We start from the raw sequence: 25,630 nt of genomic DNA on the forward strand, positions 1-25,630 counted from the left end.
CCAGCGACCAAGTTCATACCGGGCCCGGACGCTACCGATTTGGCTACGACGGAATGATACAAAGCACAACTTTCGGCGGCATCCAGATCTCAGCTGTGAAAGGCGCCAGGAATACACTTGGCCAGCAGAGCACGAAAAATTATCTCGAACGGGATTCGAACCACCGACCATTCCCACGAGCTGCCTACGATCACGCTGTAACACGCTCGGCTACCAGCTTGCTCCTCCGGGGCTGAGGTCTGATCTCGGTTCTGCCTAACGGGAGACGAAAAGCGGCAAAGAAAAATTTGCCCTGCCCGGGATTTGATCTTAGAGCCGACAATTTTGGTTCGGATGAAGCTGCATGAGGTCATGTCGACTGTAGGTACAACTGTTTAACTGCAAAAGGGGCGTGTGGCTGGTGGCGTCGGACATCGTATGTTGCCCCATTTGTGACCACATTTTTGTGTCCATGAACAGAGACGTGTCCACTACTACTTGTCGCCGCGACACGAGTTGTCGCTTACGCCTGCGAGGTAGGCCACGGCTTCTCTCTAAGGCGTCTGCCGTGACGCGGACTTTGGGTTTAAGCTCCTTTTGACCCGATGCTTATAAATCCTTTCTAAAGCTAAGAAGTGACGCCGTGTCAATCTAGGCGTGGGTCGATGATTGTCGCTGAAAACGCCTGGAGGGTAGGCAATGCTTTCCTGAATCGGGCCCCCGAGGCCCCCTGTCCCTCCGAGGGCTTGGACAAGGTGAGAGCTTCGAAGAGGCATTGGCATCTTTCGTTTTCGCTTCAGTTCTTAGCGCTGTGTACTTCTGGTTGATATTCTAGCATTGGCAGAAGTAATGAATTCGTCTATAGACGGTTCAGTTTAAGCTGACTCGGGCACTGTTGGCTGTAGCTAAAATCGGGTAGTTACAAACAGGGGTGTTTTTAAAAACTTTTCTTTTAATTTCTTTGAACAAAACCCTTTTATTCTGTCATAAGCTATCGACATGAGCGAGTAAATGCGTGTTCGTATTTGAGTGTGTTCTATTTCGACCCTCTAAAAAATTTGAATGTTATGCTTGTTTTGGGGCAATCTCCGGAACTAACTCATGTTGAGTTACAACTACGACGTCTTAGTTTTATTTTTCGACGTCTCCTGAAAATTAGTGCGTCTGGGTTCTGTGACCTGGGCGATCGTGATGATAGTCCTTTCAATTTTATGTGTGACGTCAGAACAAGACGTTTTGCGGTGGACGGGTCACGTCGCTCGTTTCTGAGAGACCAGCGTCACTCGCCCCTGTCTGCTGCTGTGTTGCCTACTTGGTGAGGCTAGGCCTTCACGGCCTGACTGCGTCATTCTGTGGAATAGGGGTGATTGGCACCATGACCACAACAATTCAGCGCTGAATCACCCAATTTTTCTCCTCGGAAAGCCGGCAGGGTGTTCGAGCCTTTTTGTCGTAGCTCTGGGGACCCTGCCTGCAGTTTAGATTAATTACGATGCTCTGCTAATCTTAGTGTGTACTTAGTAGTTTGCCAGTTTAAACTGTGGAACTAAAAGTTTGCCAGTTGTTACCGTAGAACTCTTTAGCTCGCCAGTTCTAACTGTAGAACTTTTTAGTTCTACACCAACAACTGGCACACTTTTAGTTCTGGCAAACTACTACACACTAAGATTAGCAGAATGGTGTGTGGTGCGTTGGTACTGCTCGATACGAAGCATTTTGCTTTCTAATCCGTCTTACCACTCCCTACTCCCCTGTATGAAGGCAACCCACACCACGCACGCTATGTTCCTGGGCCGTTTGCTAGCAGATGTAGCAGTTTGGCCCCCATCCGTATCTGCCCCCGAACAATATCAACTTCAGGTGCGGTATAAGGTCCGGCTGGGGGGGGGGGGTGTACCATGGGTTGCCTTCTTACAGGGGTTTGTGGCAAAAATTACCTACCTTTTAGGCGGATCACAAGAGTCAATGGGGGAGGGACGATCGCCCCGCCCCCCTTTATACCGCGCCTGGTCAACTTGCTTGTCACCCTTTTCGGTCTGATACCTGGTGGTGCCTGGCCCGGCTGGGTGAGTACCCTCTTAGGCCCCGCCTGACCATAAAACAAGATCTCAAGGCCATAAGGCGGCGGCCAAACAATGTGGCTTAAATATCGTTAAATCCGGACAATTGTCTGAGCTCACCCATATAGCTCCAGTTGCGTCCAGAAACCTGTTACTCCTCTTTTTTGTGGACACTCCTCCCTCCAACAGTAACGCTCGGTCCCCGGCCACAACGCCGCTCCATGAACCAATGACCTACACAGTATGACGTACGCGGCCCGGTCCGGCCCGGCCTAAATTAGGCTCTTATTTACCTCGCCGGAACAGACGCGCGGGAGGGGAAGAGGAAGAAGACGGTCCGAGGCGGGGCGCCAAAAGTGCGCCAACGAATCCGAGTATATAAGCCAACCCCGGGTCAACCCTGCTCATCAGTGGACAGAGGGGCCTGAACGCAACAACAGCTAGCAAGGATGTCATTCATTTCGGTGAGTACCAACAGTGTTCATTTCTGACAATTCCGACGACAATTCGATGACATAGAGGGGGAGGACCAAAAAAATACTAATGATAATTTCCCCCATTTTGCAGCCACTTCTGGTGGTGCTGGCCGCGGCGCTGATGGTGTCGACGGCGGCGGGGAAGTCCATCCAGGACCCCGCGCCTCCCGGCCGCGGACAAGAGCCCGTCAGGTCTGAGTCGGCCGACGAGATCCTCGGGGGATCGGAGCACTACGGCTACGGCGGATACGGAGGAGGGTACGGAGGATATGGAGGATACGGAGGCTACGCAGGATACGGAGGATACGGAAGGATGGGACGCGGCTATGGAGGCTATGGTGGATACGGAGGATACGGAGGATACGGAGGATACGGAGGATACGGGGGGTATGGTGGATACGGTGGGTACGGACATCATGTACACCACCATCACGGGTATGGGGGATACGGAGGATATGGTCATGGGCACTGGCGCTAAGTGTGACGGACGTTTTCCCGTACCCAATCCACTGCAAACATTTCGAAATTAATGTCGAATTTGTGAAATTGCTCTCATTTCGCACTTCCAGTTAGTTATCGCTGACGGTTTGTTTGTTAGTGTTTTCATTGCTCACAATGTGTACACAACTAAATGCATTTCATGAATTTCATTGATACTTTGAAATCTTTTATGTTGAGTTGTTGAGTTACTGTTATAGTAAAGAGCTGTTTTCTGTGAAAACTTATTTTTTAATTGTGGAAAGAAATAAAGGGAGGATAACTAATTCAACATGTTCTTTATTTATGGTATCAGACGATTTCACAACATGGTATTATTTTGTATGTTGCACTATTACAGTTTAATTTCATGCCATAATTATTGGTCAATACATTTGCTGTCAGACACACCTCGGCACAAATCAGGAAACAAAAACAGACTTTGTTACCTAAATATCAACACCCACAGCATACAAGCATTGCTAACTATTACTAAAAAAACCTATTGTAGATGTGTTGCTTAGTATACCACAGCAAAAGAAATAAGCTACTTCCCTGTTGTGACATTAAGTCCAATTAGATTTTATACAACAGACGAAAATACTATAAGACACTACAACAGTAGTGACCCCAAATGCATATCACAGAAAAAAAAGGACAATCGCAAGATATGTAAGATGAATCATAGTAGGTGCCAGATGAGAACTTTCTATTTCTTTTCTTGAAAAAAGTAAAAATAAATTGCCTCTAACTATTACATGATTCCATGCACAAGTCAAATAAGGTGGGGCTGAGTACAAACAGAAATGACAATGTTGCACTTGACTTTTTTGTACACTGATACACTTTTAAAAATATTAAATGACCGGAATGAGAAAGAATGAGTCATCCTCAATAGCAAATTTAATTTCAAAATACTGAGAAAGAGACCGCGTTTCATCAAATACTTTTATTTATTAGACTAACACAAATTTGTTTAACGATGCAGATGATTTTGTACTGAATTAAAAATTCAAGCCCCAAAGTCTGAATTCTTTGAAGAATTTGTACTGACAGTCACTGAGTCACAGTTATACTTAACTATAAGCCACCACACAAGTCTACAACAATGCGCAGTTCAGGAAAGAGTGAAAGAAGAAAAGCTACGGAAAAGGTAGAATTGAGACTTTTGTTGCATAGATATATGTTCATGCAATACTTGAACAAGTTGGCTGCCACAAGAAAAGAGAAATTCAGCATCCACAAAGCATAGGGCATAATTTTGAAGATTATCAAGTATTAAAAGACAAGTCATTGAAGAGCACATTTCAACAGACATAGATCAACCAGAATGGAGACAGATTTTGATTTTTAGTTTCATGGTAAGCACGTAGGTAAGATATCAAACCAAATGTCACTATATCCACAAACCCAACATCTGCTTAAGAATACTACAGCAAATATTCCTCGAGTGCATCAAAGAGTGAACTAGAACAGGTCGAACAAACCTACGAAAATACTGTACATCAGGCCACAAATCTCAAACATTTGCGAGGGAAACGACATCTAACATTATTGTTCTGATACCTTAAAATGTATGTGTTTTAAAATATAAATCCTCAGTATAACTATAAACACAGAGCCAGAACCAGAAATACGTCCATATCATACTTCGGTCTGTCATCTGATGACTATAAGATGATGATGTATGGTGGACAACAAAATGAGATATGTTTAAAACAAATATTTTTAACAACAATATATACTAGTCTGTACACATCGGTCAACATAAATACCATTATCGTACGTAACTCCAATAGGTCTAAACGACACAGTTCCTCAACATTAAGCTCGAAAAGTGACAATACAAGCACACATCTCTTATGACTACATTATTACACATGATACATGCCAAGAATGATGTACTTGGTGGCCTCCAAGTGCAGTACTGCTTAATTCGTTACAAAGCATCTCCCTCCATTAAGTACTTCAAATGCCCCAATATACATATCTTCAAAAAGCCACCAACCTTACCCATCCTCATACTCACACACACACACCCTGGAGTAGAAAAGAGGACAGACTCCTCCTTCATGCTCGCGTTGGGATCAACGAAAGACCTACCTCAATCATCCAAAATTGACAATATTACTAAAATTTGTATTACCTAATCTAGCTGTAAGAGGAATGTGGTTTGCACCTACATTTAACAAATTTCTTTTCCATTAACATGAAATACCTGAAAGGCACAATTACACCAGTAATACTTGTTAACATGACATGTGACTGAAAATTGGAGTTGCTCTCTAACAATGCTCTGCTTGTGCCAGTACTTGTGGTCTAAATTGTAGACTTTCTTTTTGCTGCATTACTTTTGTATGGGAGTGCTCACTTCCAGCACAAGCTGGCGGAAATGTATCCTGCAGATGTGATGTGCCGAGTCGAGCAGGGCCTGATCCGGCGGCGCTAGCGCGGGGCGCGGACAACACCAGGCACAGCGCGCGATTAAGAAGAGAACAAGAGAGTCAGTAAGTCTCATCGGTTTGTCTACCGAAGCGGAACAGAGAAAAAAGAAACGGAAAGAAAACTTAACAACATTAAAAACAACACGAGATTTAATGCTGGCGGAAGACGTGTCGCTTATTGTCGGTTGGCCGGTGCCTCTCGAGTGGCCTTCCCTGTGCGGGCCGTGGGCTGCGGCACTGCTGTGCTCGCAACACAGTGGGCGACAAATTGTCTTGACTCGTGGAAAATCGTGGCACATGAGTATTGCGTTCAGCGTCCCCGTACACTAACCAAAATATCAATAACAAACATCCAGCGATGTATTTGCTACCTAAGACTTAAAAATTGCGATACGCAGTTCTCCGGCCGAGGGTGCGGCAACCACCCTCGCCGTGACACGCAAAAATAACAATTAACTCAGTTACTTCACAAATATATGTACAAAAATTTGCCCTCAAAATATTACAATGTGCGTTTTGATTCAAAACATATTTTGTAATATAAATGCACCCTCCACAACAAACCGTACATACACACAGTGGTAAATTGTTTTGGCAGCTAGACACCTTTACCGAGCCGCGCTAAATTTAATACCTCTTTAAATAATCACTTTGGTGGTGCTTGCAGATTGGTCAACTCTCAAACTAAAAATAAATAAGAAGGACTTGGGGCGACCCTCATGGAACGTGGGCTCGCTCTGCATGCTAGATGCGCGAGATGGTTTATTTGTCCTGGCCGTCTGGTGATGACGTCGTCGAGATGTCAGGAGATTCGGTGCTGTCGGGGGACATCTAAAAGAAACCCATGTGACAATTAGGGCTAGGACTAAAACTCTTTTCGTACACGATGTAGTTCGTGCCTGTTTTCTGGCAATAGATGACTTAATTTCGTACCTGGCCGTTGATCTTGGCGCAACCGTTCACTTTCACAGGAGAAGAGTATTCGACACCGTTGGGGTGATCTGTGTCGAGCGACAACGCCGTCGTTCGCGAGAGGACGTCACCGACGGAGCCGTCGTGAACGTAGTCGCACGGTTCTAGTGACAGCTTGACGCTCTCTTCGTTCTGAACCCAAAGTCACACACAGGTTATAGCCGTGATATAATGTCACAGAGAGAAAAATAATTGCATGCGCAGAGAACTAGTAATGCTAGAAGGACTCACCACTATCTTCAGCCTCTCCATCAGCCGGCTCCTGTCGGCCTTCAGCCTCTCGGCCTCGTCGGCCTGCTTGGCGGTACGCAGTCCCGACACCTCGAGCAAGGCGAGGTGGGCGTCCTTCTCCGAGATGGTGGCCTCCAGCGCCTCCTGCCTGGACATCAACAAAAGGACGTTTAGTCTCGGTGACCAGTTTCTCCCGGAGGGGGAGGCAGCCCATCGCGCTCGACACTCACTTCATGTGGCTGAGCTCCGCCAGGTGGCGGCGCCACTCGGCCGCCTGCCGCTCCAGCTCCTGCACGCGCTGCAGCAGCGGCCGGCAGGTCGGGCAGCGGATGGCGTAGGCCGTCTGCAGGGACAGCAGGCGCTGCTCCAGCTTGGCCACGGTCTCCATGATCTGCTTGCGGCGCGTCTCCTCGTTGGCCGTGATGCGGACGCTCTCCCGCAGCGCCTCCTGCAGCTCCTCGATGCGCTCGTCGCGGTGCGTGAGCGCGGCGGCCAGCTCCTCCAGCTCCGAGGCCTCGCGGTCCGTGGAGCTGCGCAGCGCGTGCTCCAGCTCCACCACCTCGGCCTCCAGCTCGGCCTGGCGGGCCGCCCGGCGCGCGGCCTCGCCCTCGGCCTCCCGCAGATGCTCCAGAAGCTCGGCCTCGCGCTCAGCCCACCGCACGGCCTCCCCCTCGGGCACGTCCTGCTGGGTGGGGTTGGCGTCCGCCTGCAGCCGAACCTCCAGCTCCTGGACTTTGGACTGCAGCTCCGCCTCCCGCATCTTGGTCTCGGCCTCCGATGACTCCTTGTCCTGCTGCAATCGGCTCGCGGCCTCGGCGTCGGCCTGGTCCCTCTCCTGCAAGCGGCCTCGCAGCTCCATTACCTCTGCCTCGAGTTCGGCCTCCCTGGCGTCTCGCCGAGACCTCTCCGCCTCAGCCACCGCCCTCTTCCTGGTCTCGGCCTCAGTTTCTTCCGTCTTTTGCAGGCGACTCCGCAGTTCCATCACCTCCGCCACCATCTCGGCCTCCCGAGCAACTAGGCGTGCCATTTCTTCGGCCTGGAAAATGACAACAGTTTGGGCAAGTTAGCAAATAAAGTGGATGCGATGACAGTGGCAGCAACACATCATGTCGATAATTGGGGAATTGTCCTACCTCTTCCCTCAATGCTGCGCCCTGGTCCCGCTCGCCCTCCAGAGCGAGGTTCCGCCGTTCGCGCGCCCTCTCCAGCGCTCTCTCCAGCGCGGGCCTCAGGCCAGGTACCTCTAGCAAGGTCGGCTCCATGTCCGAGTCCACGAGGAGGCTGTCCAGGGCGGACGTCAGTACCTCACCGTCAACGGCAAGTGCCATCTAACATGTCAAGGGGCGGGACAGGACGGGGCCCAACAACAAACGTAAAAAAATAAAATACAAATCATAAAACTAAAAAATAAAACGGAAGTAGGGAAGGTAAAAAAATAAAAGTTGACAAGCTACGAACAATCGTCAAGGGAAAGATAAAATATATCATAGTTTACAACGAAGAGAACAGAACAAGCGATTGGCTAAGATAAATTTGACTTGTTTCCACGTTATGTACACATATCAAAAAATTAGCTAATTTTAACTCTTTACAGTCGTAAGCGTTGTGGGAAACAAGTTCTTTGAACACATTATTTTAGAATTTTAACAAATTGTCTTCGATATGCAAAGTAGGCAGTTGTACTCGCACGCACACACACACTCATGCACGCCCGCACCCGCCAAAGTCAATTTAGCACGACAAAGTAAAGCCATTCCACGTAATTTCGATCCACCCAGACACTCAAATTAATATTTGAAAGTCATTTTTGTTTCTAATCAAGTAATAAACATCATTCTTGTTAGCGTCTGCCACGGCTTTAGCAGTCCAGAAAAGTTTAAAGAGAACATCAAAGTTAATTAGAAAAGGCTCTTGAAGAAGCCGCCAGCCTGAGTGGTTGCAAGATGAGGAGTAGAAAGCAAAGCAAAGGAACAAAATAAAAGAGTAAAGGAGGAAATGGGAAGAGGGAAAGTGAGAAAAAGAGAAGACAGTTAGTAAACATGATAAATCACAAACAGTGTCCGACCACTGCACGGCACAAACCTCCTCTTGCAGCTTCGTCGCGGCCGAAACAGCCGCAGTTGCTGGCCCGCTGGCGCCAGCTCGAAGCTTGGCCTGGGCAGCCTTTAATGCTCTGAAAACAAGACAAGCGAATGAGTTTGGCTAATACAATTGAACCAAGAGCCGCCTAGAGAGACAGACTACTTCGGAGAGGTACACTTACTCGTGGAGGTCGTGGATCTGCTTGTCTTTGTTGTTCTGTTCCTCCTGGCTCATCTGCACGAGCTGGAGAAGGCGCTCCATCTCGACGGCAGAGCGCTGGGACTCCTCTTTGCTGGCCGCCAGCTGCTTCTGTTGCTCCTGCAGCTGCTGCTGCAGCTCCTGGACCTTCTTCTGCTGCTCGGCGGCGCCCGCGGCAGCCCCCGCACCCGCCGCCCCCTGCTGCGGGAGAGAAAGAGAGGACGGATGTCAGAAACGACACGCCGTGCGAAGAGCGAGTAGGCACCACGAACGCTCGCCGGCGTGCGGAGCGGCTCAACCGGGCTCAACTTCAAGCGCCTACCTTCTGCAGGGCTTGCTCCATCTGGTCGATCTTCTCGCGCCGCTTCTTGAGCTTGTCCTCCATGTCGGCCAGGGCGCGCTCGCGCTCCTCCAGCTGGCGGGCGCGCTGGTCCGCGCCCTTGCGGAACTCGTCCAGCCGCCGCCGCTGCTCCTCCAGCTGCTTCTTCTGCTCCTGCAGCTGCTTCTTGAGGTTGGCGGTCTCCTCGCTCTCGCGCCCCGCCCCGCTCGCCATCTTCTGCTTGGCCTCGTGCAGGTCCAGCTGCAACACGACAAGCGCGTTAGGTCTCCCTCCGCGCCACTCAAGGTGCCCCGCAACCCAGGATCAACGAGACGACGCTACCCAGGCAAAGCGATGCGGGGAAATGTTTGGCTCCTTTCGGATTTCGTCTCATCGTCGCCGACAGAGTATGTAAGCCATGCCAGAAGAGCAAAGTGCGAACTAGTTTAGGCGGCTTAACAAAACTTCGTCATGTTAGCGCCTGCAGTGCGCTGGATAGGCCAACCCGCCAAGCACCCGCGTGGAGCCGGTGGCCCACATCGTGGGCGCTCAAAGGCTGTGGTGAGAAAAGAAAACCCCACGATCCTCCCCGCATTGCATGCGACGGCCTTAGGCGCAACCTACGGCAAAGCTCTCGTAACCGAAATATAGAAGTGCTGAGTTATTCAGCTCTTCCTACGGACACTACTAAAATGAATGCAGTATGATAACTATGGTACATAACATTTGCAAAGGCAGAGTCACAAGTCGACAATCAGAGACATTAACAAAATGATAAAAGAATTTAACGGAGACGATTATAATCTGTACAGCAAGTACTTAATGTATCGATAAATCATAAACAGACAGGTTGTGATGAAAAATTCAAAAAAGTGTGGAAATAAATACAAGCGTTAACAAAATAATAAAAAGAACCATTATTCAAGATATACAAATGATAACAAAATGTGTGAAGAACGTGCAGGACATTTGACTGTCAAAAGCGAAGAAAGCTGAAGTGACACTCGAGTTTCCCAGGCACCGTGTCCTCCGACTGACCTGGCTCTTCTCCAGCTCGGTGACAAGCATCTCGAGCTGCGCTTTGTAACGGTCCGACTCGGTAGTGGCGATCTTGAGGTCCGCGTGGGCCTTGTCGAGCTCGGCCAGCAGACGCTGGATGTCCTCCATGGCGCTGGCGTTGGCTGCGCCGCCACCGGCCGCCGCCTCCTGCAGCTGCCTCTGCATCTGCTGCACCTGTCGCTGCAAGTCGGCCACGGCCTTCTCTGCCTTGGCGGCGCGGCCCCTCTCCTGCTCCAGCTGCCCGCGGGTCTGTTCCATCTGCTGCAGCTGCGCCTGCAGCCGCTGGATCTCCTTGTCCCGCGCCTCGAGCACGTCCCGGGTGCCGCGTTCCGTGTCCTGCGACATCCTCTTCAGCTCCGCCCGCAGCCGGTTGGCCTCCTGCCGTTCGCGGTTCAGCGCCTCTTCGCTGGCCGTCAGCTCCTGCTGGAAGTTCATCAGCATGTCCTGGGACTTCTCCAACTGCAGCACAAGCTGGTCGCGCTCCGTCTGCAGCTGTTTGGTGTCGGCCTCTAGTTTCTGCACCACCTTCTCCAGCTGCGCCACCGCCTTCTCCCGCTTGTCCATCATGAGGGCCATCGCCTTCTTGTCCTCGCCCGCCTTGTTGAGCTCCTGCTGCAGGCGCTGGACCTCGGCCCCGTCCTGGCGCGACCGCACCTGGTCGCCCTGCATCTGCTCCATGGCCTTCATCACCTGGTTCACCTCCTGCTTGAGCACCTCGCGGTCCTTCTCCAGTTCCTTGGCGCGCGCCGCCTCCGCCTGCGCCTGCTCCAGCTTGGCCTGCATGCGGTCCAGCTCGGTCGCCATGCGCTCGAACTCGATGCGGGCGGCCTCGTTGTTCTCCTGGTACTTGCCCAGGTGGAGCTGAGACTTTTCCAGCTCGCGCGTGAGCCGCTGCACCTCTTGCTGGGTCTTGGCGAGGTCCGCGCCCGACGCCTGGCCCTGCTGCTGCGCGCGCTCCTGCTGCTGGAGCTCCATGCGCAGGCGCTGCACCTCCTCGCGGGCCTTGTTGAGGTCCGCGGCGCTGGCCTGCTGCTGCTGCTGCACCTCGAGGCGGAGGCGCTGCACCTCTTGCTGCGCCTTGGCCAGGTCCGCGCCGCCGCTCTGCTGCATTTGCGTCAGCTCCATCCGGAGGCGCTCGTTGTCCTGTTGCACCTTCTCGAGGCGGTCCACGACCCGCTGCACCTCGGCGCCGCTGCGGTCCGCCACGCCGCGCTCCATTTGCGCCAGCTCGTGGTGCAGGCGCTCGTTCTCCTGCTCCAGCACCTCGGCGCGCAGCTGCAGCTTCTCGTGCCTGTCCCGCACCTTCTCGCACTCGATGTGCAGCCGCTCGAGCTCCGACTCGTACTTGTCGCGGCCGCCCACCGCCTTGGCCGCGTCCGCGCGCGCCCGCTCCACCTCGAGCCCCAGCTCGTGCGCGCGCACCTCGAGCTCCTGGCGGGCGCGCAGCGCCAGCTCCAGCTCCTCGCGCAGCTTGTCCGACTCGCTGGACCAGCGCTCCTGCTCGTACTGGAACTTGGAGCGCGTGCCCTCGGCGCGCTCCAGCTCCTGGCGCAGCCGCAGCACCTCCTGCTCCGCCTTGCGCGCCCGCTCCAGCTCCAGGCCCACCTTCTCCAGGCGGTCGCGGAGCATGTCGGCCTCCATGCGCACGCGGTCGTGGTCCTCCTTGGCGCGCTCGTGGCCGCGCGCGTGCATGGCGTAGCGCTCCGCCTCCTCGCGCATCGTGTCGGCCTCGCCGCGGAAGCGCTCCAGGTCCGACTGCGCCTTGCGCGCCTCGACGGCCGCCTTGTCCAGCTTGTCGTGGAGCTTCTCCACCTCGACCTGGAGCCGCGCCACCTCCTCCTGGGCCTTCTCGTAGCTCGCCTGCGTCTTGGTGGTCTGCGCGTGCGCGCGCTCGATCTCGAAGGCAGCCCTCTCCAGGTCGCCCTGCATCTTCTCCCGCTCGGCCTGGAGACGCCGCGCCTCGATCTGGGACTTCTCGTAGCGCTCGCGCATCATGTCCAGGTCGACGGACAGCCGGTCCATGTCCTCCTTGTGCTTGTCCTCGTTCTCGCGCGTGCGGCCCAGCTGCAGCGCGGCGCGGTCGTACGCCTCCTGCACGCGCGCCAGCTCCTCCTGCAGCTTGCGGCACTCGTCGCGCGTCTTGGCGGAGAGCAGGGTGGCCTTCTCCACCTCCATCTCGAGCCGGTCCTTCTCGGCCTCGGTCGCGTCCAGCTTGTTCTGGATGCGGTACACCTCTCCCTGGTACCGGTCGTACTTCTCGAGAAGGCGCTCCATCTCCTTGGACGAGGTGTCCTTGTCCTCCAGCGCCTTCTGCGCCACGAGCTGCGCCTTGTCCAGCTTGTCCTTGACGAGGTCCAGCTCAGCCAGCGCGTCGTCCCGCACCACCTGCGCCTTGTCCAGGCGGTCCTTGAGCGCGTCCAGCTCTGCCAGCAGCGCCTCGCGGTCGCGTTGCGCTTTGCCCGCCTGGGTGGCCACCTGGCCCTGGAGCTTGACGAGCTCCTCCTGGAAGGAGTCGCGCTCCTTCTGCAGCCGCGCCGTGAGCCCCTGGACCTTGTCGTACTTGTCGCGGAGCCGGTCGGCGTCCAGCTGCACCGTCTCACGCTCCTTCTGCAACCGCGTGGCTTGGCCGAGAGCCTTGTCCAGCTGCGACTCCATGCTCTCGAAGTCGTAGGCCTGCTTCTCCTTCTCCAGCTGGAGCTGCAAACAATAAACAAACACGGAGTTACAGCCAATTTCCTAGGGTTCAACAAGCACTGTATTTCTGCTAGATTGATATCTGAACAAGTTGACTACACGCATCAGTGCTCGGCACACTTACCCGTCGGAGCTCGCCGGTGGTCTTGTCCATGCGCTCCTGCAGCTTGTCCACCTCCGTCTGCGACTTGTCCAGCAGGTTCTGCAGCTTCTCCTGCTGGAGCTGCGCCTTGCCGAGGGTGGCCTGCGTCCGCTCCAGCTCCTCGCGCGCCTTGTCCAGGTCGGCGACGGCCTTGTCGCGCTCGGCGTGCAGCCGGCTGACGGACGACTGCATGCGCTCGTACTCCTCGCGCAGCGACTCGCGCTCGCCCTGCGCGTTCTCCAGGCGCGCCTTGAGCCGGTAGACCTCGCCCTGCGACTTCTCCAGCTTGTCCTGGAGCGAGGCGGCCTCGGCGCGCGCCCGCTCCGTGTCGGCCATGGTGACGCGCAGCTCGGCCTGCGCGCGGCGCAGCTCCGTGCTGGCCTTGTCGGCGCGCTCCTGGCAGCGGTCCAGCTCCTGGCTCGTGGTCAGCGTGCTGCGGCCGAACGTGGTCTGCGAGCGCTCCAGGTCGTGGCGCAGGCGCTCGTTCTCCATCTCCAGGCGCGCGAGCCGCTGCTTGGCCGCCTCCCAGTCGGCGCCGCTGCGGCCCACCTCGCTGGCCGCCTTGTCCAGCTCCGCCTTGGACTTGCCCAGCTCCGACTGCGAGCACTCCAGTCGCGTCTCGAGCCGGTCCTTTTCCACCTGAGGAGGTCAGAGATCAGTTCCACGTCTGTACCCAGTGAGAAATCGAAATCGACGCGATATCGAACTGACATCGAAACGATATCAAAAATGTGTCAATTTCAGTGCCATTTCCTGATTGATTCGGCACGAAAATGGACAATTTTCCGACATCGATTATCAATATTGGTCAGATATCGTTTTGACATGACGTTTCTCACTAGGTAACCCCTAACGGGTGACGGTACGTCCTGTATTATGACAGCCTACCTGCGCTCGGTCCAGGCGCGCCTGCAGCTTCTCCACCTCGCTCTCCAGGGCGTGCAGCTTCATCTTGTACTCGGCGATCTCGCGCTCGTGCAGCTCGCGCTCCTCCTGCTTCTCCTGCTCGGCGCGATCACGCTGCTCGCGCAGCTGGTTCATCTGCTTCTCCTTGTCGCCGATGGCCTCCTCGAGCGAGGAGAGCGCGCCCTCGGACGAGCAGTGGTGCGCCTGCATGGCCGACAGGCGCGCGCGCGCCATGTCCACCTGGTTGTCCTTCTCCTTCAGCAGGTCCTCCAGGTTCTCGATCTGCAACGCGTCAACGGGGGGAGGTCAGCACAGGGAGAGGCGGGAAAAGCAATGCAGAGGGTTGGGCAAATAATAATTAAAATAAGCTAATAAATAAAATGAAAATTTAAAACAAAACAATAATAAAGCAGCCAGCGTACCTTTCTCTCCGTCGACCCGATGCTCTACGCGTCGCCGCTACGGCGCCGACCCAATAAGACTCTACACTTTGCAACTTTCTACACAGTGGCGGGTGCAAATTGATGTCGTAGAAGACGGGCGTTCAAAATTCAACAGCAAAATAATAGACAAAAGAGTAATACAAGAAAACAAAATAAACAATAACAAAACAAACAGAAAACAAAAGACTGAACAAATTATAAAATAATAAAAACGAGTAACAATAGAAGCGAATCCTATACTACGTCATCATAAAAGTAAACAGTCATACAAAATTTACAGGGGTGAATGTGAAACATATGAAAAGGGTTTGAATCGGCCAGCTGTCGACATGGGACTCCACCAGAAAACGTACGACTTAGCGACGTGGTCGACTGAATACCATTGAATTGCAAATTATTTTAATCTCTGCCTGGTACACGCACACTGCGGCGCAGGGCGAGCGCGAGCGACAGCATATGTGCAAGGGAATACCATTCTCGTCTCTACCCCGCGCGCGCGCGCTGGCCCGTTTGCCCAGCCAATTGGAAAGGGTTAACCCGAGCGAGGGGTCGCACACGAGCAGGGAGGATTTATGCCCCAGGAGGGCCTGGCGGCGCCTTGCGCCGGGAGAGGTGTCTCACTGTAAAACTACTGGCCGGGCCGGCAATCTCCGCCGGAGCCGGACCGTCCCGTCCGTTCCCCCGGGGACACTTTACCTTTCGCTGCAGCACGTTGATCTTGCGGTCCTTGATGTCCATGTGGTCCCGCATCTCGGTCAGCTCGTTGTTCATGCGGTTGCGGTCCTGTGTGGCCTGCAACGCCGTCGACGTCTTCTTCTCGATGTGTCTGTTTTTCTCCTCCAGCCGCTGCCGCAGCTCCTCCACCTGGATCCGATCACGCACAAATATTTATTTCTTCACACAATTTCCGTTATTCTAATTCATTCCGTGCCCCTGCTTTGTAGGGCGGGCGGTTAGTTCTCTGGCGTATAGCAACTATGAAGTGCATGCCAACAGAAATAATAGGGGGTTGGAGAGGGGGAGAGAGAGACGAGGGGGGGGGGGGGGTCGGAGAGGGGCGTAACGGACAGCAGCAGACACGCCGGCTGCAGACACGCGGGCCATAGGGCGGTGCTGCCGTGCGGAGGGGACTGGAGGGGACCGGAGGGGACCGCGCGTATCGATTTCAGCGCGAATGCTGCGACCAGGCAAAGCCAGGCAGGCAGGCGTGCGCTCAGGCAGCAGCCCCTACAGGCAGCCCGCCCGCCGCTCCGCGATGCTGTACGGTAGGCAAGCTGGCCTAGGACCCGCGGAAGAGTGCACAGGTGTGGGCGGGGCTGGGCGGAGGGTGTCAGGGGGGAGGGGTGGGGACTTTTCGCGTAGCATGGTCACATATACTTACGTCAGCCTGGAGCATGTTGTAGTGCTCCTCCTTGGCGCACAACGACTCCTTGAGCACAGCGATGTGCCTCTGGTAGTCCTGGTGCTGCTCCTCCAGAGTCTTCATTTTGGCCGACATGGCCAAGATCTCCTGGTCCCGCCTCTGGATCTCTGAACGGAAGTCCTCGAGCTGTGTGGCGCAGCAAAAAAACAAGGATCGGGGTCAGACTCCGTCGGTGACATTGGTGGCTCCGAGATCCACGGGAGAATAATGGGGCGGCTGATTTGTAGTTCGACATGATGAGAGCACCCACTTCTCTCTGATTTAAAATTCGCGTTCCAGGATCTCAGACCACACTTAGAGGATGGCAACAAAACGATTCGCCTTCGCGAGGTTCGCTCCAATGCCAGTATCTGGTCGCCCCAGTTGCCAACTGGCACATTTTCTTCCCGATGTGCCAAACCAGATTCGAGAAGCGACGGTTGGGAGGAAATCGAGTTAAAGAAAAGAAGATTATCAAAGAAATTGGGGCAACCTGCTAAAGTGGTTATGCGGCGTCCCTGCGCGAGGCCAATCATTTCCTTGCCTGGAGTCGATTCATTCGATAAACAGATATTTTTACTTCATTTATCAGCAAGACCGAATACAATCAAATAATACACTTTCTAGAAAGCAATAAAGGATTAGGGATAGGAAGTTTTACATCAAATACATCCGATCTCTCGAGTCTACACAAGGGAAGCACAACCACTACAACCACACAGCATGCGGGAGGAAGCAAAGAGAGAGAGATAGAGAGACAAAGCCACACAGACACACCACAGGAACCGGTCGGCACTAGAGATATTCAAGGCGTGTCAAATGTTTTCACATCGCCATTGTGCAAAATCGTTCGTACGCAACACTCCATGCAAGACGGGACCACACACAGAGAAGAAGCATGCAAGTCAAGCAAAGTGTACGCGTTTCGCGCTCTGCCCGCTCCCCAGATAGAAAGGAAAACGGAACGAAAAAGAGAAAATAAAAAAGATCGCAATGGCTCGGGTTCCTCGACGCGTCACACCCACCATCATAGAGAAATGTTGCCTGCCTAAGGAAAACATGCTGGAAGAATAGCCATGCTGAAACAGGTGAACAGAGACAGCGACACTGAATGTGTTGCAGGTGGTAAACTGAAGAGAAGGAGGGAGAGGAAAGAGAGACAAGAGGGGGCGAAAAGGGGGGTTAAGCGCGGGGATCCCCCGTCAGCGACAGATGCAGAAGAAGAGAAGACAGGGGAAAGCAGTAGACACGTCAAAAGCCTTGCAGACCTTTCCAACCACTCTAAATGTTTGCTCTAGTAGCGTTGACCAGCACTGCCAACATAAGAGTCGATCTGTGTGGAGCGTGACATTACACACGGTCCGCCATGGCGAGTGGAGAAGGTGCATTGTCGGCTACTGGCCCGAGTACAAACGACTATGGCGATCATTCCGTACCCACTACGTCCCCTGCCTTACAGACAAACACAAACACCGTCCTAAGAGAGGGGTAGGCCCGCTCTGCCCAGTGCAGGGTACAAACAGTAGCACAGCGGGGATAGGGGGAGTTAGCGAGGAGGGATGGGATCGAGAGGTTTGCGTTTCGTAAGGTTTCAAACCCGAGCCTTCGCGCGAATCGCTTCCAAGCAACACCCCACATTGTCACAGGGACGTCACAAGACCGGCGTATAGGTACAGACTTTGGCGTAAAAACTCGTCGCTTGGTTGTCCAGTATAATGTGACGTCTCGGAGACTGGGTAAGCGTGTTCTTTGGGATTCGCGCGACTCACGGATTCGAGTAACGAACGAACGCCAGCGGAGAGGCAACGCGTGAGTGTAACGCGAGGGAAGGAGGAGGAGGAGGAGGAGGGAAGGCCTTTGACCAAGTGTTAGTAGCAGACACCAAGGCGACGCACTTACTTGTCGCTTAAAGTTTAGTTCGATTTTGGGATAGTTAGAGGCGTAATCGAGGTCAAGCGTGGGGGAGGCGAGGAGGACTGCCCGCGCTGGACCAAGCACGCCGCACTCGCGGATCCTGTCCAGCTCCTGCTCCACGAGGGCAACCTCCTTCTCCAGCGTGGCTATCCTAGCGTCCTTGGTCTCCAGGATGGCGGTCAGGGTACTGTTGGGCGGGGCGGATGAGGGCTGCGTGTGGTATGCCTTCTCTAGCTGCAGCTGGAGGGCCCTCAGGGCTTCGTTTGTAGCCTTAAGCTCCTGAAGGGCGACAAACGAGGCTGGTTAGGCGCGGCCCAGACGGCTCAGCCTGTGGAGCCCCAGGCAGCCCGCGACCGACACCGTGGCACAGCAGGCCACCTGTCCTGGCCATTAAATACGATCTTTATTTGGGTCTCGAGTTCAATTAACCCATACCCACGCAATGTGGGTTCAGAGAACGTAAAGGTTAGGAAGTACAAAGTTTGAGATTTGGAAAACAAGATTAGCCACTTGGATGTTAAATGTGGTCGCGGGCCCTGGAACCCAACACAGTTTGAGTCACTTCATCATATTACTGGAGTATATACGATAACCTCTTCAAATGGGGGAACGTTACTATTTGATTCTTGCACGATAACATATTGCCCCTTATGAATGAATCGGAATGAATGCTTTGAGATTTCGTGGGTAGTGAATGTAATTCACCGAAAAAATGACAAAAAAACTTATCTTGACGGCATGAAACCAGGAGGGCGGGTGGTGTCGCTTTAAAGAATTTAGTGCCCGGAATACTGAACTTACATTTTCTCTTTTTATTTTTATCAAATATATGTAGAACTGCGCGATGAAACATTTTCATGCCATCGGTAAGCCTGCCTGTGCTCAAGAAAGGAGTGGCGCTTAACGTGATGCACGTTTTCTCAAGTGAACTGCATAAATTTGATGCAAGAATAAGGGATTTAATATCTTTGCAAGATTTCTCCTTTTTAATTATGAAAACGGGGTGCACAAATATTCCAAAGTGTATAGTTTGTACATGAAAAGGGAGCAATACCCTCTACCGCTGAGCCGTCAATTGCATTGAAAGGATAAAATATTAAATCTAAGAAGCATCCTGGATATGTATTATTTCATTAAGACACTGTCCACAAAAAGGTGGGTCCGTACAGGCAATATTCAAGAACGCATGCCGATAGAAAAAAAATAAACACAAAGAGGCATTTTAAATTAAACCGCACGAAAAAATAAAAAGTACTTTACAAGAAGAAGCATAACTTCGAGTGAATTACAAGCATTTAATACGAGTGGTACATAGCAAAATACCCTTGAACATTCTCAGAGTGCTTCACAAAATCACGGAAAAAGAAGAAAATTTAGCAGTTGTGGTTGGAAATGTGGAACGAAAAGAAGCAAGCAGTAGAGGGTAAATATTGGTGACGTTCATTAATTTATTAAAATGTTTTGCCGATGCACATCGCCGGCAGTAACTAATATGTCAAAATATTAGCAAGTTGTTTTTGGCACGATTTAACTCTTTCACAATGGGGCTTTAGATAGCACAGACAGGGGCAGCTCGATACCCGCTACCTGGTTTCAAAACTATTGAGCAAAAGTGCTTTGAACTAGACAGAGTCCTACACATCCAAACGAGCCACGTTGATCTCGATGTTCAGATCGGCCCACCTGCTCAATGCTCGAATGAAGGGAGAAGTTTTTAAGACTGCAAAATTTCCGGCAGGTGTATTTTCGGGGGAATCCGTAGTGCGATTTAAAGTAACCTGAATATTGATAAATCGATAACCAGAAAAATTGTGCAGTCTTTGAATCACTGGTTAGTAAATTGCCACGCATACGCATCGCGACCTTTCCGCTTAAGTATTCCACAATCGGAAAAAAATCACTCGCTTAAACATTTTGCATATATTTATAGCGATTGTGGATCCAAATAATAAAAAGGCCGGAAAAGGTAAGCGCTGTGGAGCCTTTTATAAATCCGAAATAATACGCTCTGATTCAGATCAGTCTTTGACTGTATCTCAGAAGTTATATGAGTCTGGTCGTAATGACCTGTAACGCGTATGGCTCCACAGGTGCGCGCGCAGCAAGTTAGTAATGCTGACGCGTCCGCAAGTCTAGCACCTCAATGCTTCGTCGTGCTAGACTTGAGGGACACGCTGTCACTCCCCTGCTACTCACTCGGTTAGACTGATTGAGCTGGTGGTCTCGCTCCTGGACCAGACTCTCAAAGTGCCGGGCCACGGACTCACTTTCCAGGAGTCGAGCCTGCAGGACCTCTAACGCCCCCTCACCTTCGTCTACCATTTTACCACCTACGAACACATTCCAAACACAACAAAGTGAAACAAAAACAAACAAAAAATATTAAGGTTGTGATAGAGAAAAGTAGAAAGAATGTAGCAAATCCGTCGGCTCTGACAAAAAATTTCAATTGTTAATCGAACCAAAAATTCCCTTAGAGGTGTGTCGTGTGTCTCTGAATCATTCGTTCGCTAAGGTCGTGAACGATCGGTGTGAAATATGCAGGAAAAACTACAATCCTAATTGCTCATCTAACCGAAACCACGATACTGGAGTGTAGGCAACCCTGTATTCCAGCTGTCAATAATGTCGTGCACCCCATCTGGTAAATGTGATATTTAAGTACAGTCCTGTAAAATATTGCGCACACTAAGGTTTGGTGTTTCAATCATGTTTCATCAATAAATTTTCAGCCCTTTGCTTCTGAGATGAACAAAATTTGCATTCCACACTGCAGACATTTTGCAGATAATTAATAACCTGTGATTTAACGGTAGGTAGGGCAGTGTTATGTATATTTACACTCTAATACGAGGCACCTCACGACGTGAGCCTAAGCCTTTTAAACTAATGAGTTGCATCGAGGGTCGGTACCTGGGCAGGGCACCCCCATCACACGCTGACGAACGACCGCCAGCTAGAATCTAGGTATGACCGTTTTCGTCTTGCTCAATATCTTAACAATTCTGTGGACTGTGTTTCAATCCACGGTCTGGTATAGAAAAAACCTGGAATGTATAAAATAGATTATGTCAGATAGGAGCAAGCGTAAAAAACGATCCAAATAATTGAAACTGGAAACGATTTGTACCTGGGCAGCTCCCACCGCCCATACCTCCAGCTGATCGGATTGGCTCTGATCTGCATCCGACCTACACTCATCGTCAGGTGTGACTTAACTTACATTATGAGTTTAGATACTTCTATATTAAATTTAACGAGAGGCGCGTTGTTTCTCGACTATTACTCAGACACATTTAACAAGCAAGCCGGAAAACGGTCCCGTCTTACCTGTGGTTGTGCTATATTAAATTGGAAACCCGAGCCATTTGCGGCGCATGCTATATCTCGCACGGGCAGAACGCGAGAACGCGTAGCGAGCATGTGGACAACCGCGCAGGTCAAGCAAATCTACGCGAAGCTCGCCTATTCTTTCTCACTAAAATTGAAAATTATTTTTGACCCTGCACCTGATACAGTATAACGTAATACAATGAACGAGTTTCGTGTATGTTAACAAAGATAAGACGAGCTTCAAAAGCACCGACTGCAGTGTGGCCGCCTCTGTTAACTGCATCGTTCTTACGAGCGAAGCGTGCATCTAATGTTCCGATAATATACAGTGCAATTGGCTTTAAATCAGTATACGAATAAGGGTCCAATCTCGTTGTTTAAAACAAAATCGAAAAAACACCAAACCGAGTGGGTGTGATTGTGTTTTAACTGAATCCGGTGAAATGCTGGCGAATCAAATAATGTGAAAAACTAAATTTAAGTAAAATCAATGAATGGACCATGCATCATTTAACAAAACAATATTTTTCATGAAGATAACAACTGAACGTACACGGTGTTGTATGTCTTGATACATAGCTTTGGCATGTCATGGTCAATAAAATTGATTTTGATTTCTCTACTTATGCAATATAGTTGTCAGGTAATGATTCGCGCATGCTCATTAGACGCTAAATTTGCTTAGCCATGTTGTTAAATGTAACGGCAGCTGGATTTAGCAAAAATGTGTTACATTGTGACATTTGGACATGAATCGATTCCCACCCTTAAAAACAATGTCTACTGCACTTAACCCACACTCCATAGGTAACAAGAATCTGACATTACTCATACACCTTAATTACATGATGGTGCTTGTGTCATGATGTGAACGCGTGAGTGGACGCGAATTCAATCAGAGAAGCTACACTGAGACAAGAGCTGTAGCACACAGAAGTGTACTACATAGAGCAACTCAGAAATGCAAAGAGAAACAAATGAACACAAAGCATCGTTTTGAAAAGGAAAAACATCTACGAACGAATCCACACCATCACAAATGAACACAACAGCCACTGATAGAGCTTATTGGTAGATTTATACCGGTACATCCAACGTACATAGCCTCACGAATGTTCAAAATGCCAGTTTAAGTTTTAGTCCGCAATAGAGGCAGTTTGTAAGATGGCTTCTGCACGAACTATTTGCAACGGTGCGTTGAAAGAGATTTCAAACAAAATCATTTTACAGCTTTCAAGGCAGTACATCACATCAACATGAAACACAGACCGACACGGATCCGAATACAGGAACAAATACAAATGGCTACTAATGGAATAGATAGGAAGTATCACGCCAGAACTTGCTGCATTTTCTGTGCAAGTTACGGGCATTCCTTGGCATATTTAACAATCTAAGGAAAGGAGAGGCGCACACCAAAATTATCGTGCCGGAAGGCTTCCTTAATACTTCATCACACACATTTATATCACTACAATAAAAAAAACCAAACTACTAGATAAAGCAAAGGATATTCCAAACACATTTCCAGCATGAGAAATGTACGAATAAAGAACGTGTTTCAACTACAAATAGAGCGGCACGACAATTTTGTGAAGATGGAAAGGAATGGGAAATAGGAATGTGCGAACGAGCTGAAAAAGAGCAGCACCTGCTTCTGCGCCATGGCCTGCATTTGCTGCAACATGATCCTCTCCTCATCCTTGCCTAGAACAGAACCACATGATCGTCCATTCATACCTGTTTTCACAGTACTCACTCAAAGCTGCCGATCTAACATTAAAAACAGGATAGCCACTTTGACAGCATAGCAAAGGTCTTTAAACATGCCGAATACGAATAACTCAATGAGAATAAGTTTCTCAGATGATAGACTCATTTCTGCACACAACTTACGTCGACTGTCGACTTGTTTCGGCACATCGACCGAGACAGCTGTTAAAAAGGTGTTAGCGACAAAGGAAACTAAGGGCCGTTAGCACTTGCAACTAGTAAATATATCAATTGATTTTACGAATAGACTACCCACTCATTGTGGTTTATTATAGTATATAGACGAATTAATGCGTTAAGCCTCTTGATATGTGCACATTATAAAACTTGACCGATAATTGTCATATCATACATCCAGGCACTTCACAATCACAGAAGGCAAAATACGGTACATACCTTCTTCCCAAAATTTTCCAAAAAATAAAATTAACATTTAGCAAAATTATATCACAGCTCTGCCACAAGCGTCATTTTAATAATTTATGATATGTTTATTATGGCGTAAAGATCGGTGGTATGCTATGGCAGGATGCCTTAATTTTATCCTTATTGAACACAAACTGCTCGCAAAAAAAGAGCAGATAAAACTGATTAGGATGAAAAATATTCGGTTCCATATCAATTGTTAACCTGATAATAAATTATCACATACAGCTTTGACAGATTCTAATAATGTTTTACATTATGCTCCCGCGTGTTGCACCCTATGCATTGAACACAAATCAATAAGTCAGTAAATAAATACAAAGATTAATTTAATCGCAAGTCAAAGATTCCGACGCGATCGAAACACCAATAAAAAGAAAGCATAGATAGAAAAAAAATCATTTATCATCAACAAAAACGGAAAACGGTGATAAGCAAAAAGTTACGTTTACTAACTCCTTAAAATATTTTTTATTTTGCCAAATTTAGCGCGCGGTTGTCTTTGACTAGCGATGATTGCTACACCCGAAGCTTAGGTATGCCCAGATGCCAATTGTTAAGAGCCGCCCACAATATAAGACTGAACTCACCGACACCTTTGTTTTGGAGCATCTCCAACAACTTCTTTATTGATTCATCTCTTGCAGCTAGCGTCTGTTTTTGTGTTTCGACACGAATTTCTAATTCCTGTGAAGAGAAAAGCATGCTATAGACGATCTCAACATCACGATTTGTTCCCCCTTCCCTAAGGGCACACAACCCGCCAAACCTACCTTTACAGTCTCTCTCATTATGGAAAGTTCACGAGTAAGATGATCGTTTTCTTGAAATAGGATTTCCATCTGCTGTTGCATCTCTACCGAAGGCCCTCTCGTGCGTAACCTAAGCTCTTCTTCCAACTGCCGCACCAACAAGGCTTGTTTCTGTAACAAAGGAACATAAAGCGAACGGTTAGTCTCGCAGGAATTCACTTGTTTGACCCGCAGCAAACAAGAACGCCACTGATGTCGAAGACACATAAAAACTATAACTCGGTTCAAAACCAGGAGAGGTAAGAAAAAAGTAACTACGCGGACTGTACTCGACTTCCACTGATCTAAAGAGTTTCCTCGCATTATGTTTGAAAGTAGAAAATGTTGTCATGCAAGGCATTGCTGCGGCATGCAGTCCGCAGGGTGCACTGTCTCGACTGACGTGACAGATAGCTGTCTAGGCGCACCGCACACCGGGCGCTCCCCATAGGCCGCACTGCCGCACTATGCAATTACTGTCCTATTGGCTCCCGGTAGGTTGCTCTGCTGCTGAGCTCTACGCGTGCTGCGAAAACGTTTGTCTCGGACCAAAGCATGTCATTACTAAGGCAGCGCGCAGCCCGCAGCGCACCGTGCAGTGCAGAGCGAAGGGTGTACCTACGTCAGAGTTCTCCCTGAGCTCCTTGACAAACTGCGCATGCGCCTGAAACACAACGGACCTTTAAAACAGAGTCTGTCCGGCCTCGCCCTCTCACCTACCGACGACAGCGCCGAGTAAAAAGGATACGGTTTGGTCATTAAATATCAGAGCCGGGTCCTTGACGGCCGCCCCGAGTAGGGAGCGGAGGGGCTGATGAGAGGCTATCCGTGACCACGCCAATCCCCGGCGAGGCCTCTGCGTCACGCGCCGTAAGCACGCCTCTCTCTCTCTCCCCTCCTCCCGCTCTCCCCAATGGACGGCCGCACCCGCAATACGCCACCCTAGCGCCCTCCCCCCGCCCGCCCCGCCCCGGTCCCGGAGGCCCTCTTGGCCCGCTCCACATACCACAGCGGCGTGGCGCCCGCCGGGCTAAAGAAACGCGCCAGCAGACATAATGACCCGGGTCACATCGACCACGAAAACGACAGCAAAAAAGCAAATTTAAATCAATGACTCGTTCGCTCTTCTTGTTCTCCTGGAGGGGGACGTGCCGGATGGCCCTGCGCGGCGCCGGGCGGGCGGCGAGACTAGAAAGGGCCGGCCCCCCATAAATCGCCTCCCCAGACAAGCCGCATTCCTTCACACGACGCCAAAGAAGACAGCGGGCCCAGTAAAAAGGCGCCGACACGCTCCAAGCCGTCGTGTCCGCTAGCTCGGCTCACGGACCGCCCGGCGGATACCGTCCCGTCGAGCGCGGGCGCGCCGCGGCTCTGCCTACCCCGCGGGCGCTCGCCCTGTTGATCTGTACCCCGCCTCGCTCCAGTCGTACAGAAGAGGTGCGGCGGGGCGGGCAGGGCGAAGGGAGGGGAGGGCGGGGTGGGCGGGGGAGGGTGATCACTATCGCGCCC

At 51.0% G+C, this 25,630-nt stretch overlaps 2 protein-coding genes across 17 annotated transcripts in view; one reads left to right on the top strand and one right to left on the bottom strand.

The window, feature by feature from the left end:
* Positions 1–2,367: 2,367 nt before the first annotated feature.
* LOC113208785 (uncharacterized) lies at positions 2,368–3,279 on the top strand. Its single transcript, XM_026425960.2, has 2 exons — positions 2,368–2,503; positions 2,607–3,279. The coding sequence occupies exons 1-2, from the start codon at positions 2,489–2,491 to the stop codon at positions 2,991–2,993; spliced, it is 402 nt and encodes a 133-aa protein (XP_026281745.1). The 5' UTR covers positions 2,368–2,488; the 3' UTR covers positions 2,994–3,279.
* The window catches only part of LOC113208782 (trichohyalin-like), an 84,981-nt gene continuing 62,627 nt past the window's right edge, over positions 3,277–25,630 (bottom strand). For 2 of the 16 annotated variants that reach the window (XM_052268174.1, XM_026425949.2), the window contains exons 2-18: positions 24,104–24,253; positions 23,921–24,017; positions 19,995–20,128; positions 17,784–18,077; positions 15,864–16,031; positions 15,179–15,346; positions 14,022–14,321; positions 13,116–13,772; positions 10,277–12,994; positions 9,242–9,499; positions 8,903–9,120; positions 8,722–8,812; positions 7,773–7,967; positions 6,870–7,675; positions 6,640–6,787; positions 6,370–6,540; positions 3,277–6,267 (exon numbers count right to left, since the gene is read on the bottom strand). In XM_052268174.1, the coding sequence (XP_052124134.1) occupies positions 6,199–6,267; positions 6,370–6,540; positions 6,640–6,787; positions 6,870–7,675; positions 7,773–7,967; positions 8,722–8,812; positions 8,903–9,120; positions 9,242–9,499; positions 10,277–12,994; positions 13,116–13,772; positions 14,022–14,321; positions 15,179–15,346; positions 15,864–16,031; positions 17,784–18,077; positions 19,995–20,128; positions 23,921–24,017; positions 24,104–24,184 (6,573 nt within the window). In that variant the 5' untranslated portion in view covers positions 24,185–24,253 and the 3' untranslated portion in view covers positions 3,277–6,198. Of the gene's footprint in view, positions 6,268–6,369; positions 6,541–6,639; positions 6,788–6,869; positions 7,676–7,772; positions 8,568–8,721; positions 8,813–8,902; positions 9,121–9,241; positions 9,500–10,276; positions 12,995–13,115; positions 13,773–14,021; positions 14,322–15,178; positions 15,347–15,863; positions 16,032–17,783; positions 18,078–19,994; positions 20,129–20,711; positions 22,693–22,782; positions 23,836–23,920; positions 24,018–24,103; positions 24,254–24,743; positions 24,786–25,630 lie in introns of those variants that run through there. The other 14 variants (XM_052268167.1, XM_052268169.1, XM_052268166.1 and 11 more) reach the window with 14 other exon arrangements.

The sequence above is a fragment of the Frankliniella occidentalis genome, unplaced genomic scaffold (genome assembly GCF_000697945.3).
Source record: "Frankliniella occidentalis isolate FOCC.00 unplaced genomic scaffold, Focc_3.1 Scaffold65, whole genome shotgun sequence".
NCBI lineage: Eukaryota > Metazoa > Arthropoda > Insecta > Thysanoptera > Thripidae > Frankliniella > Frankliniella occidentalis.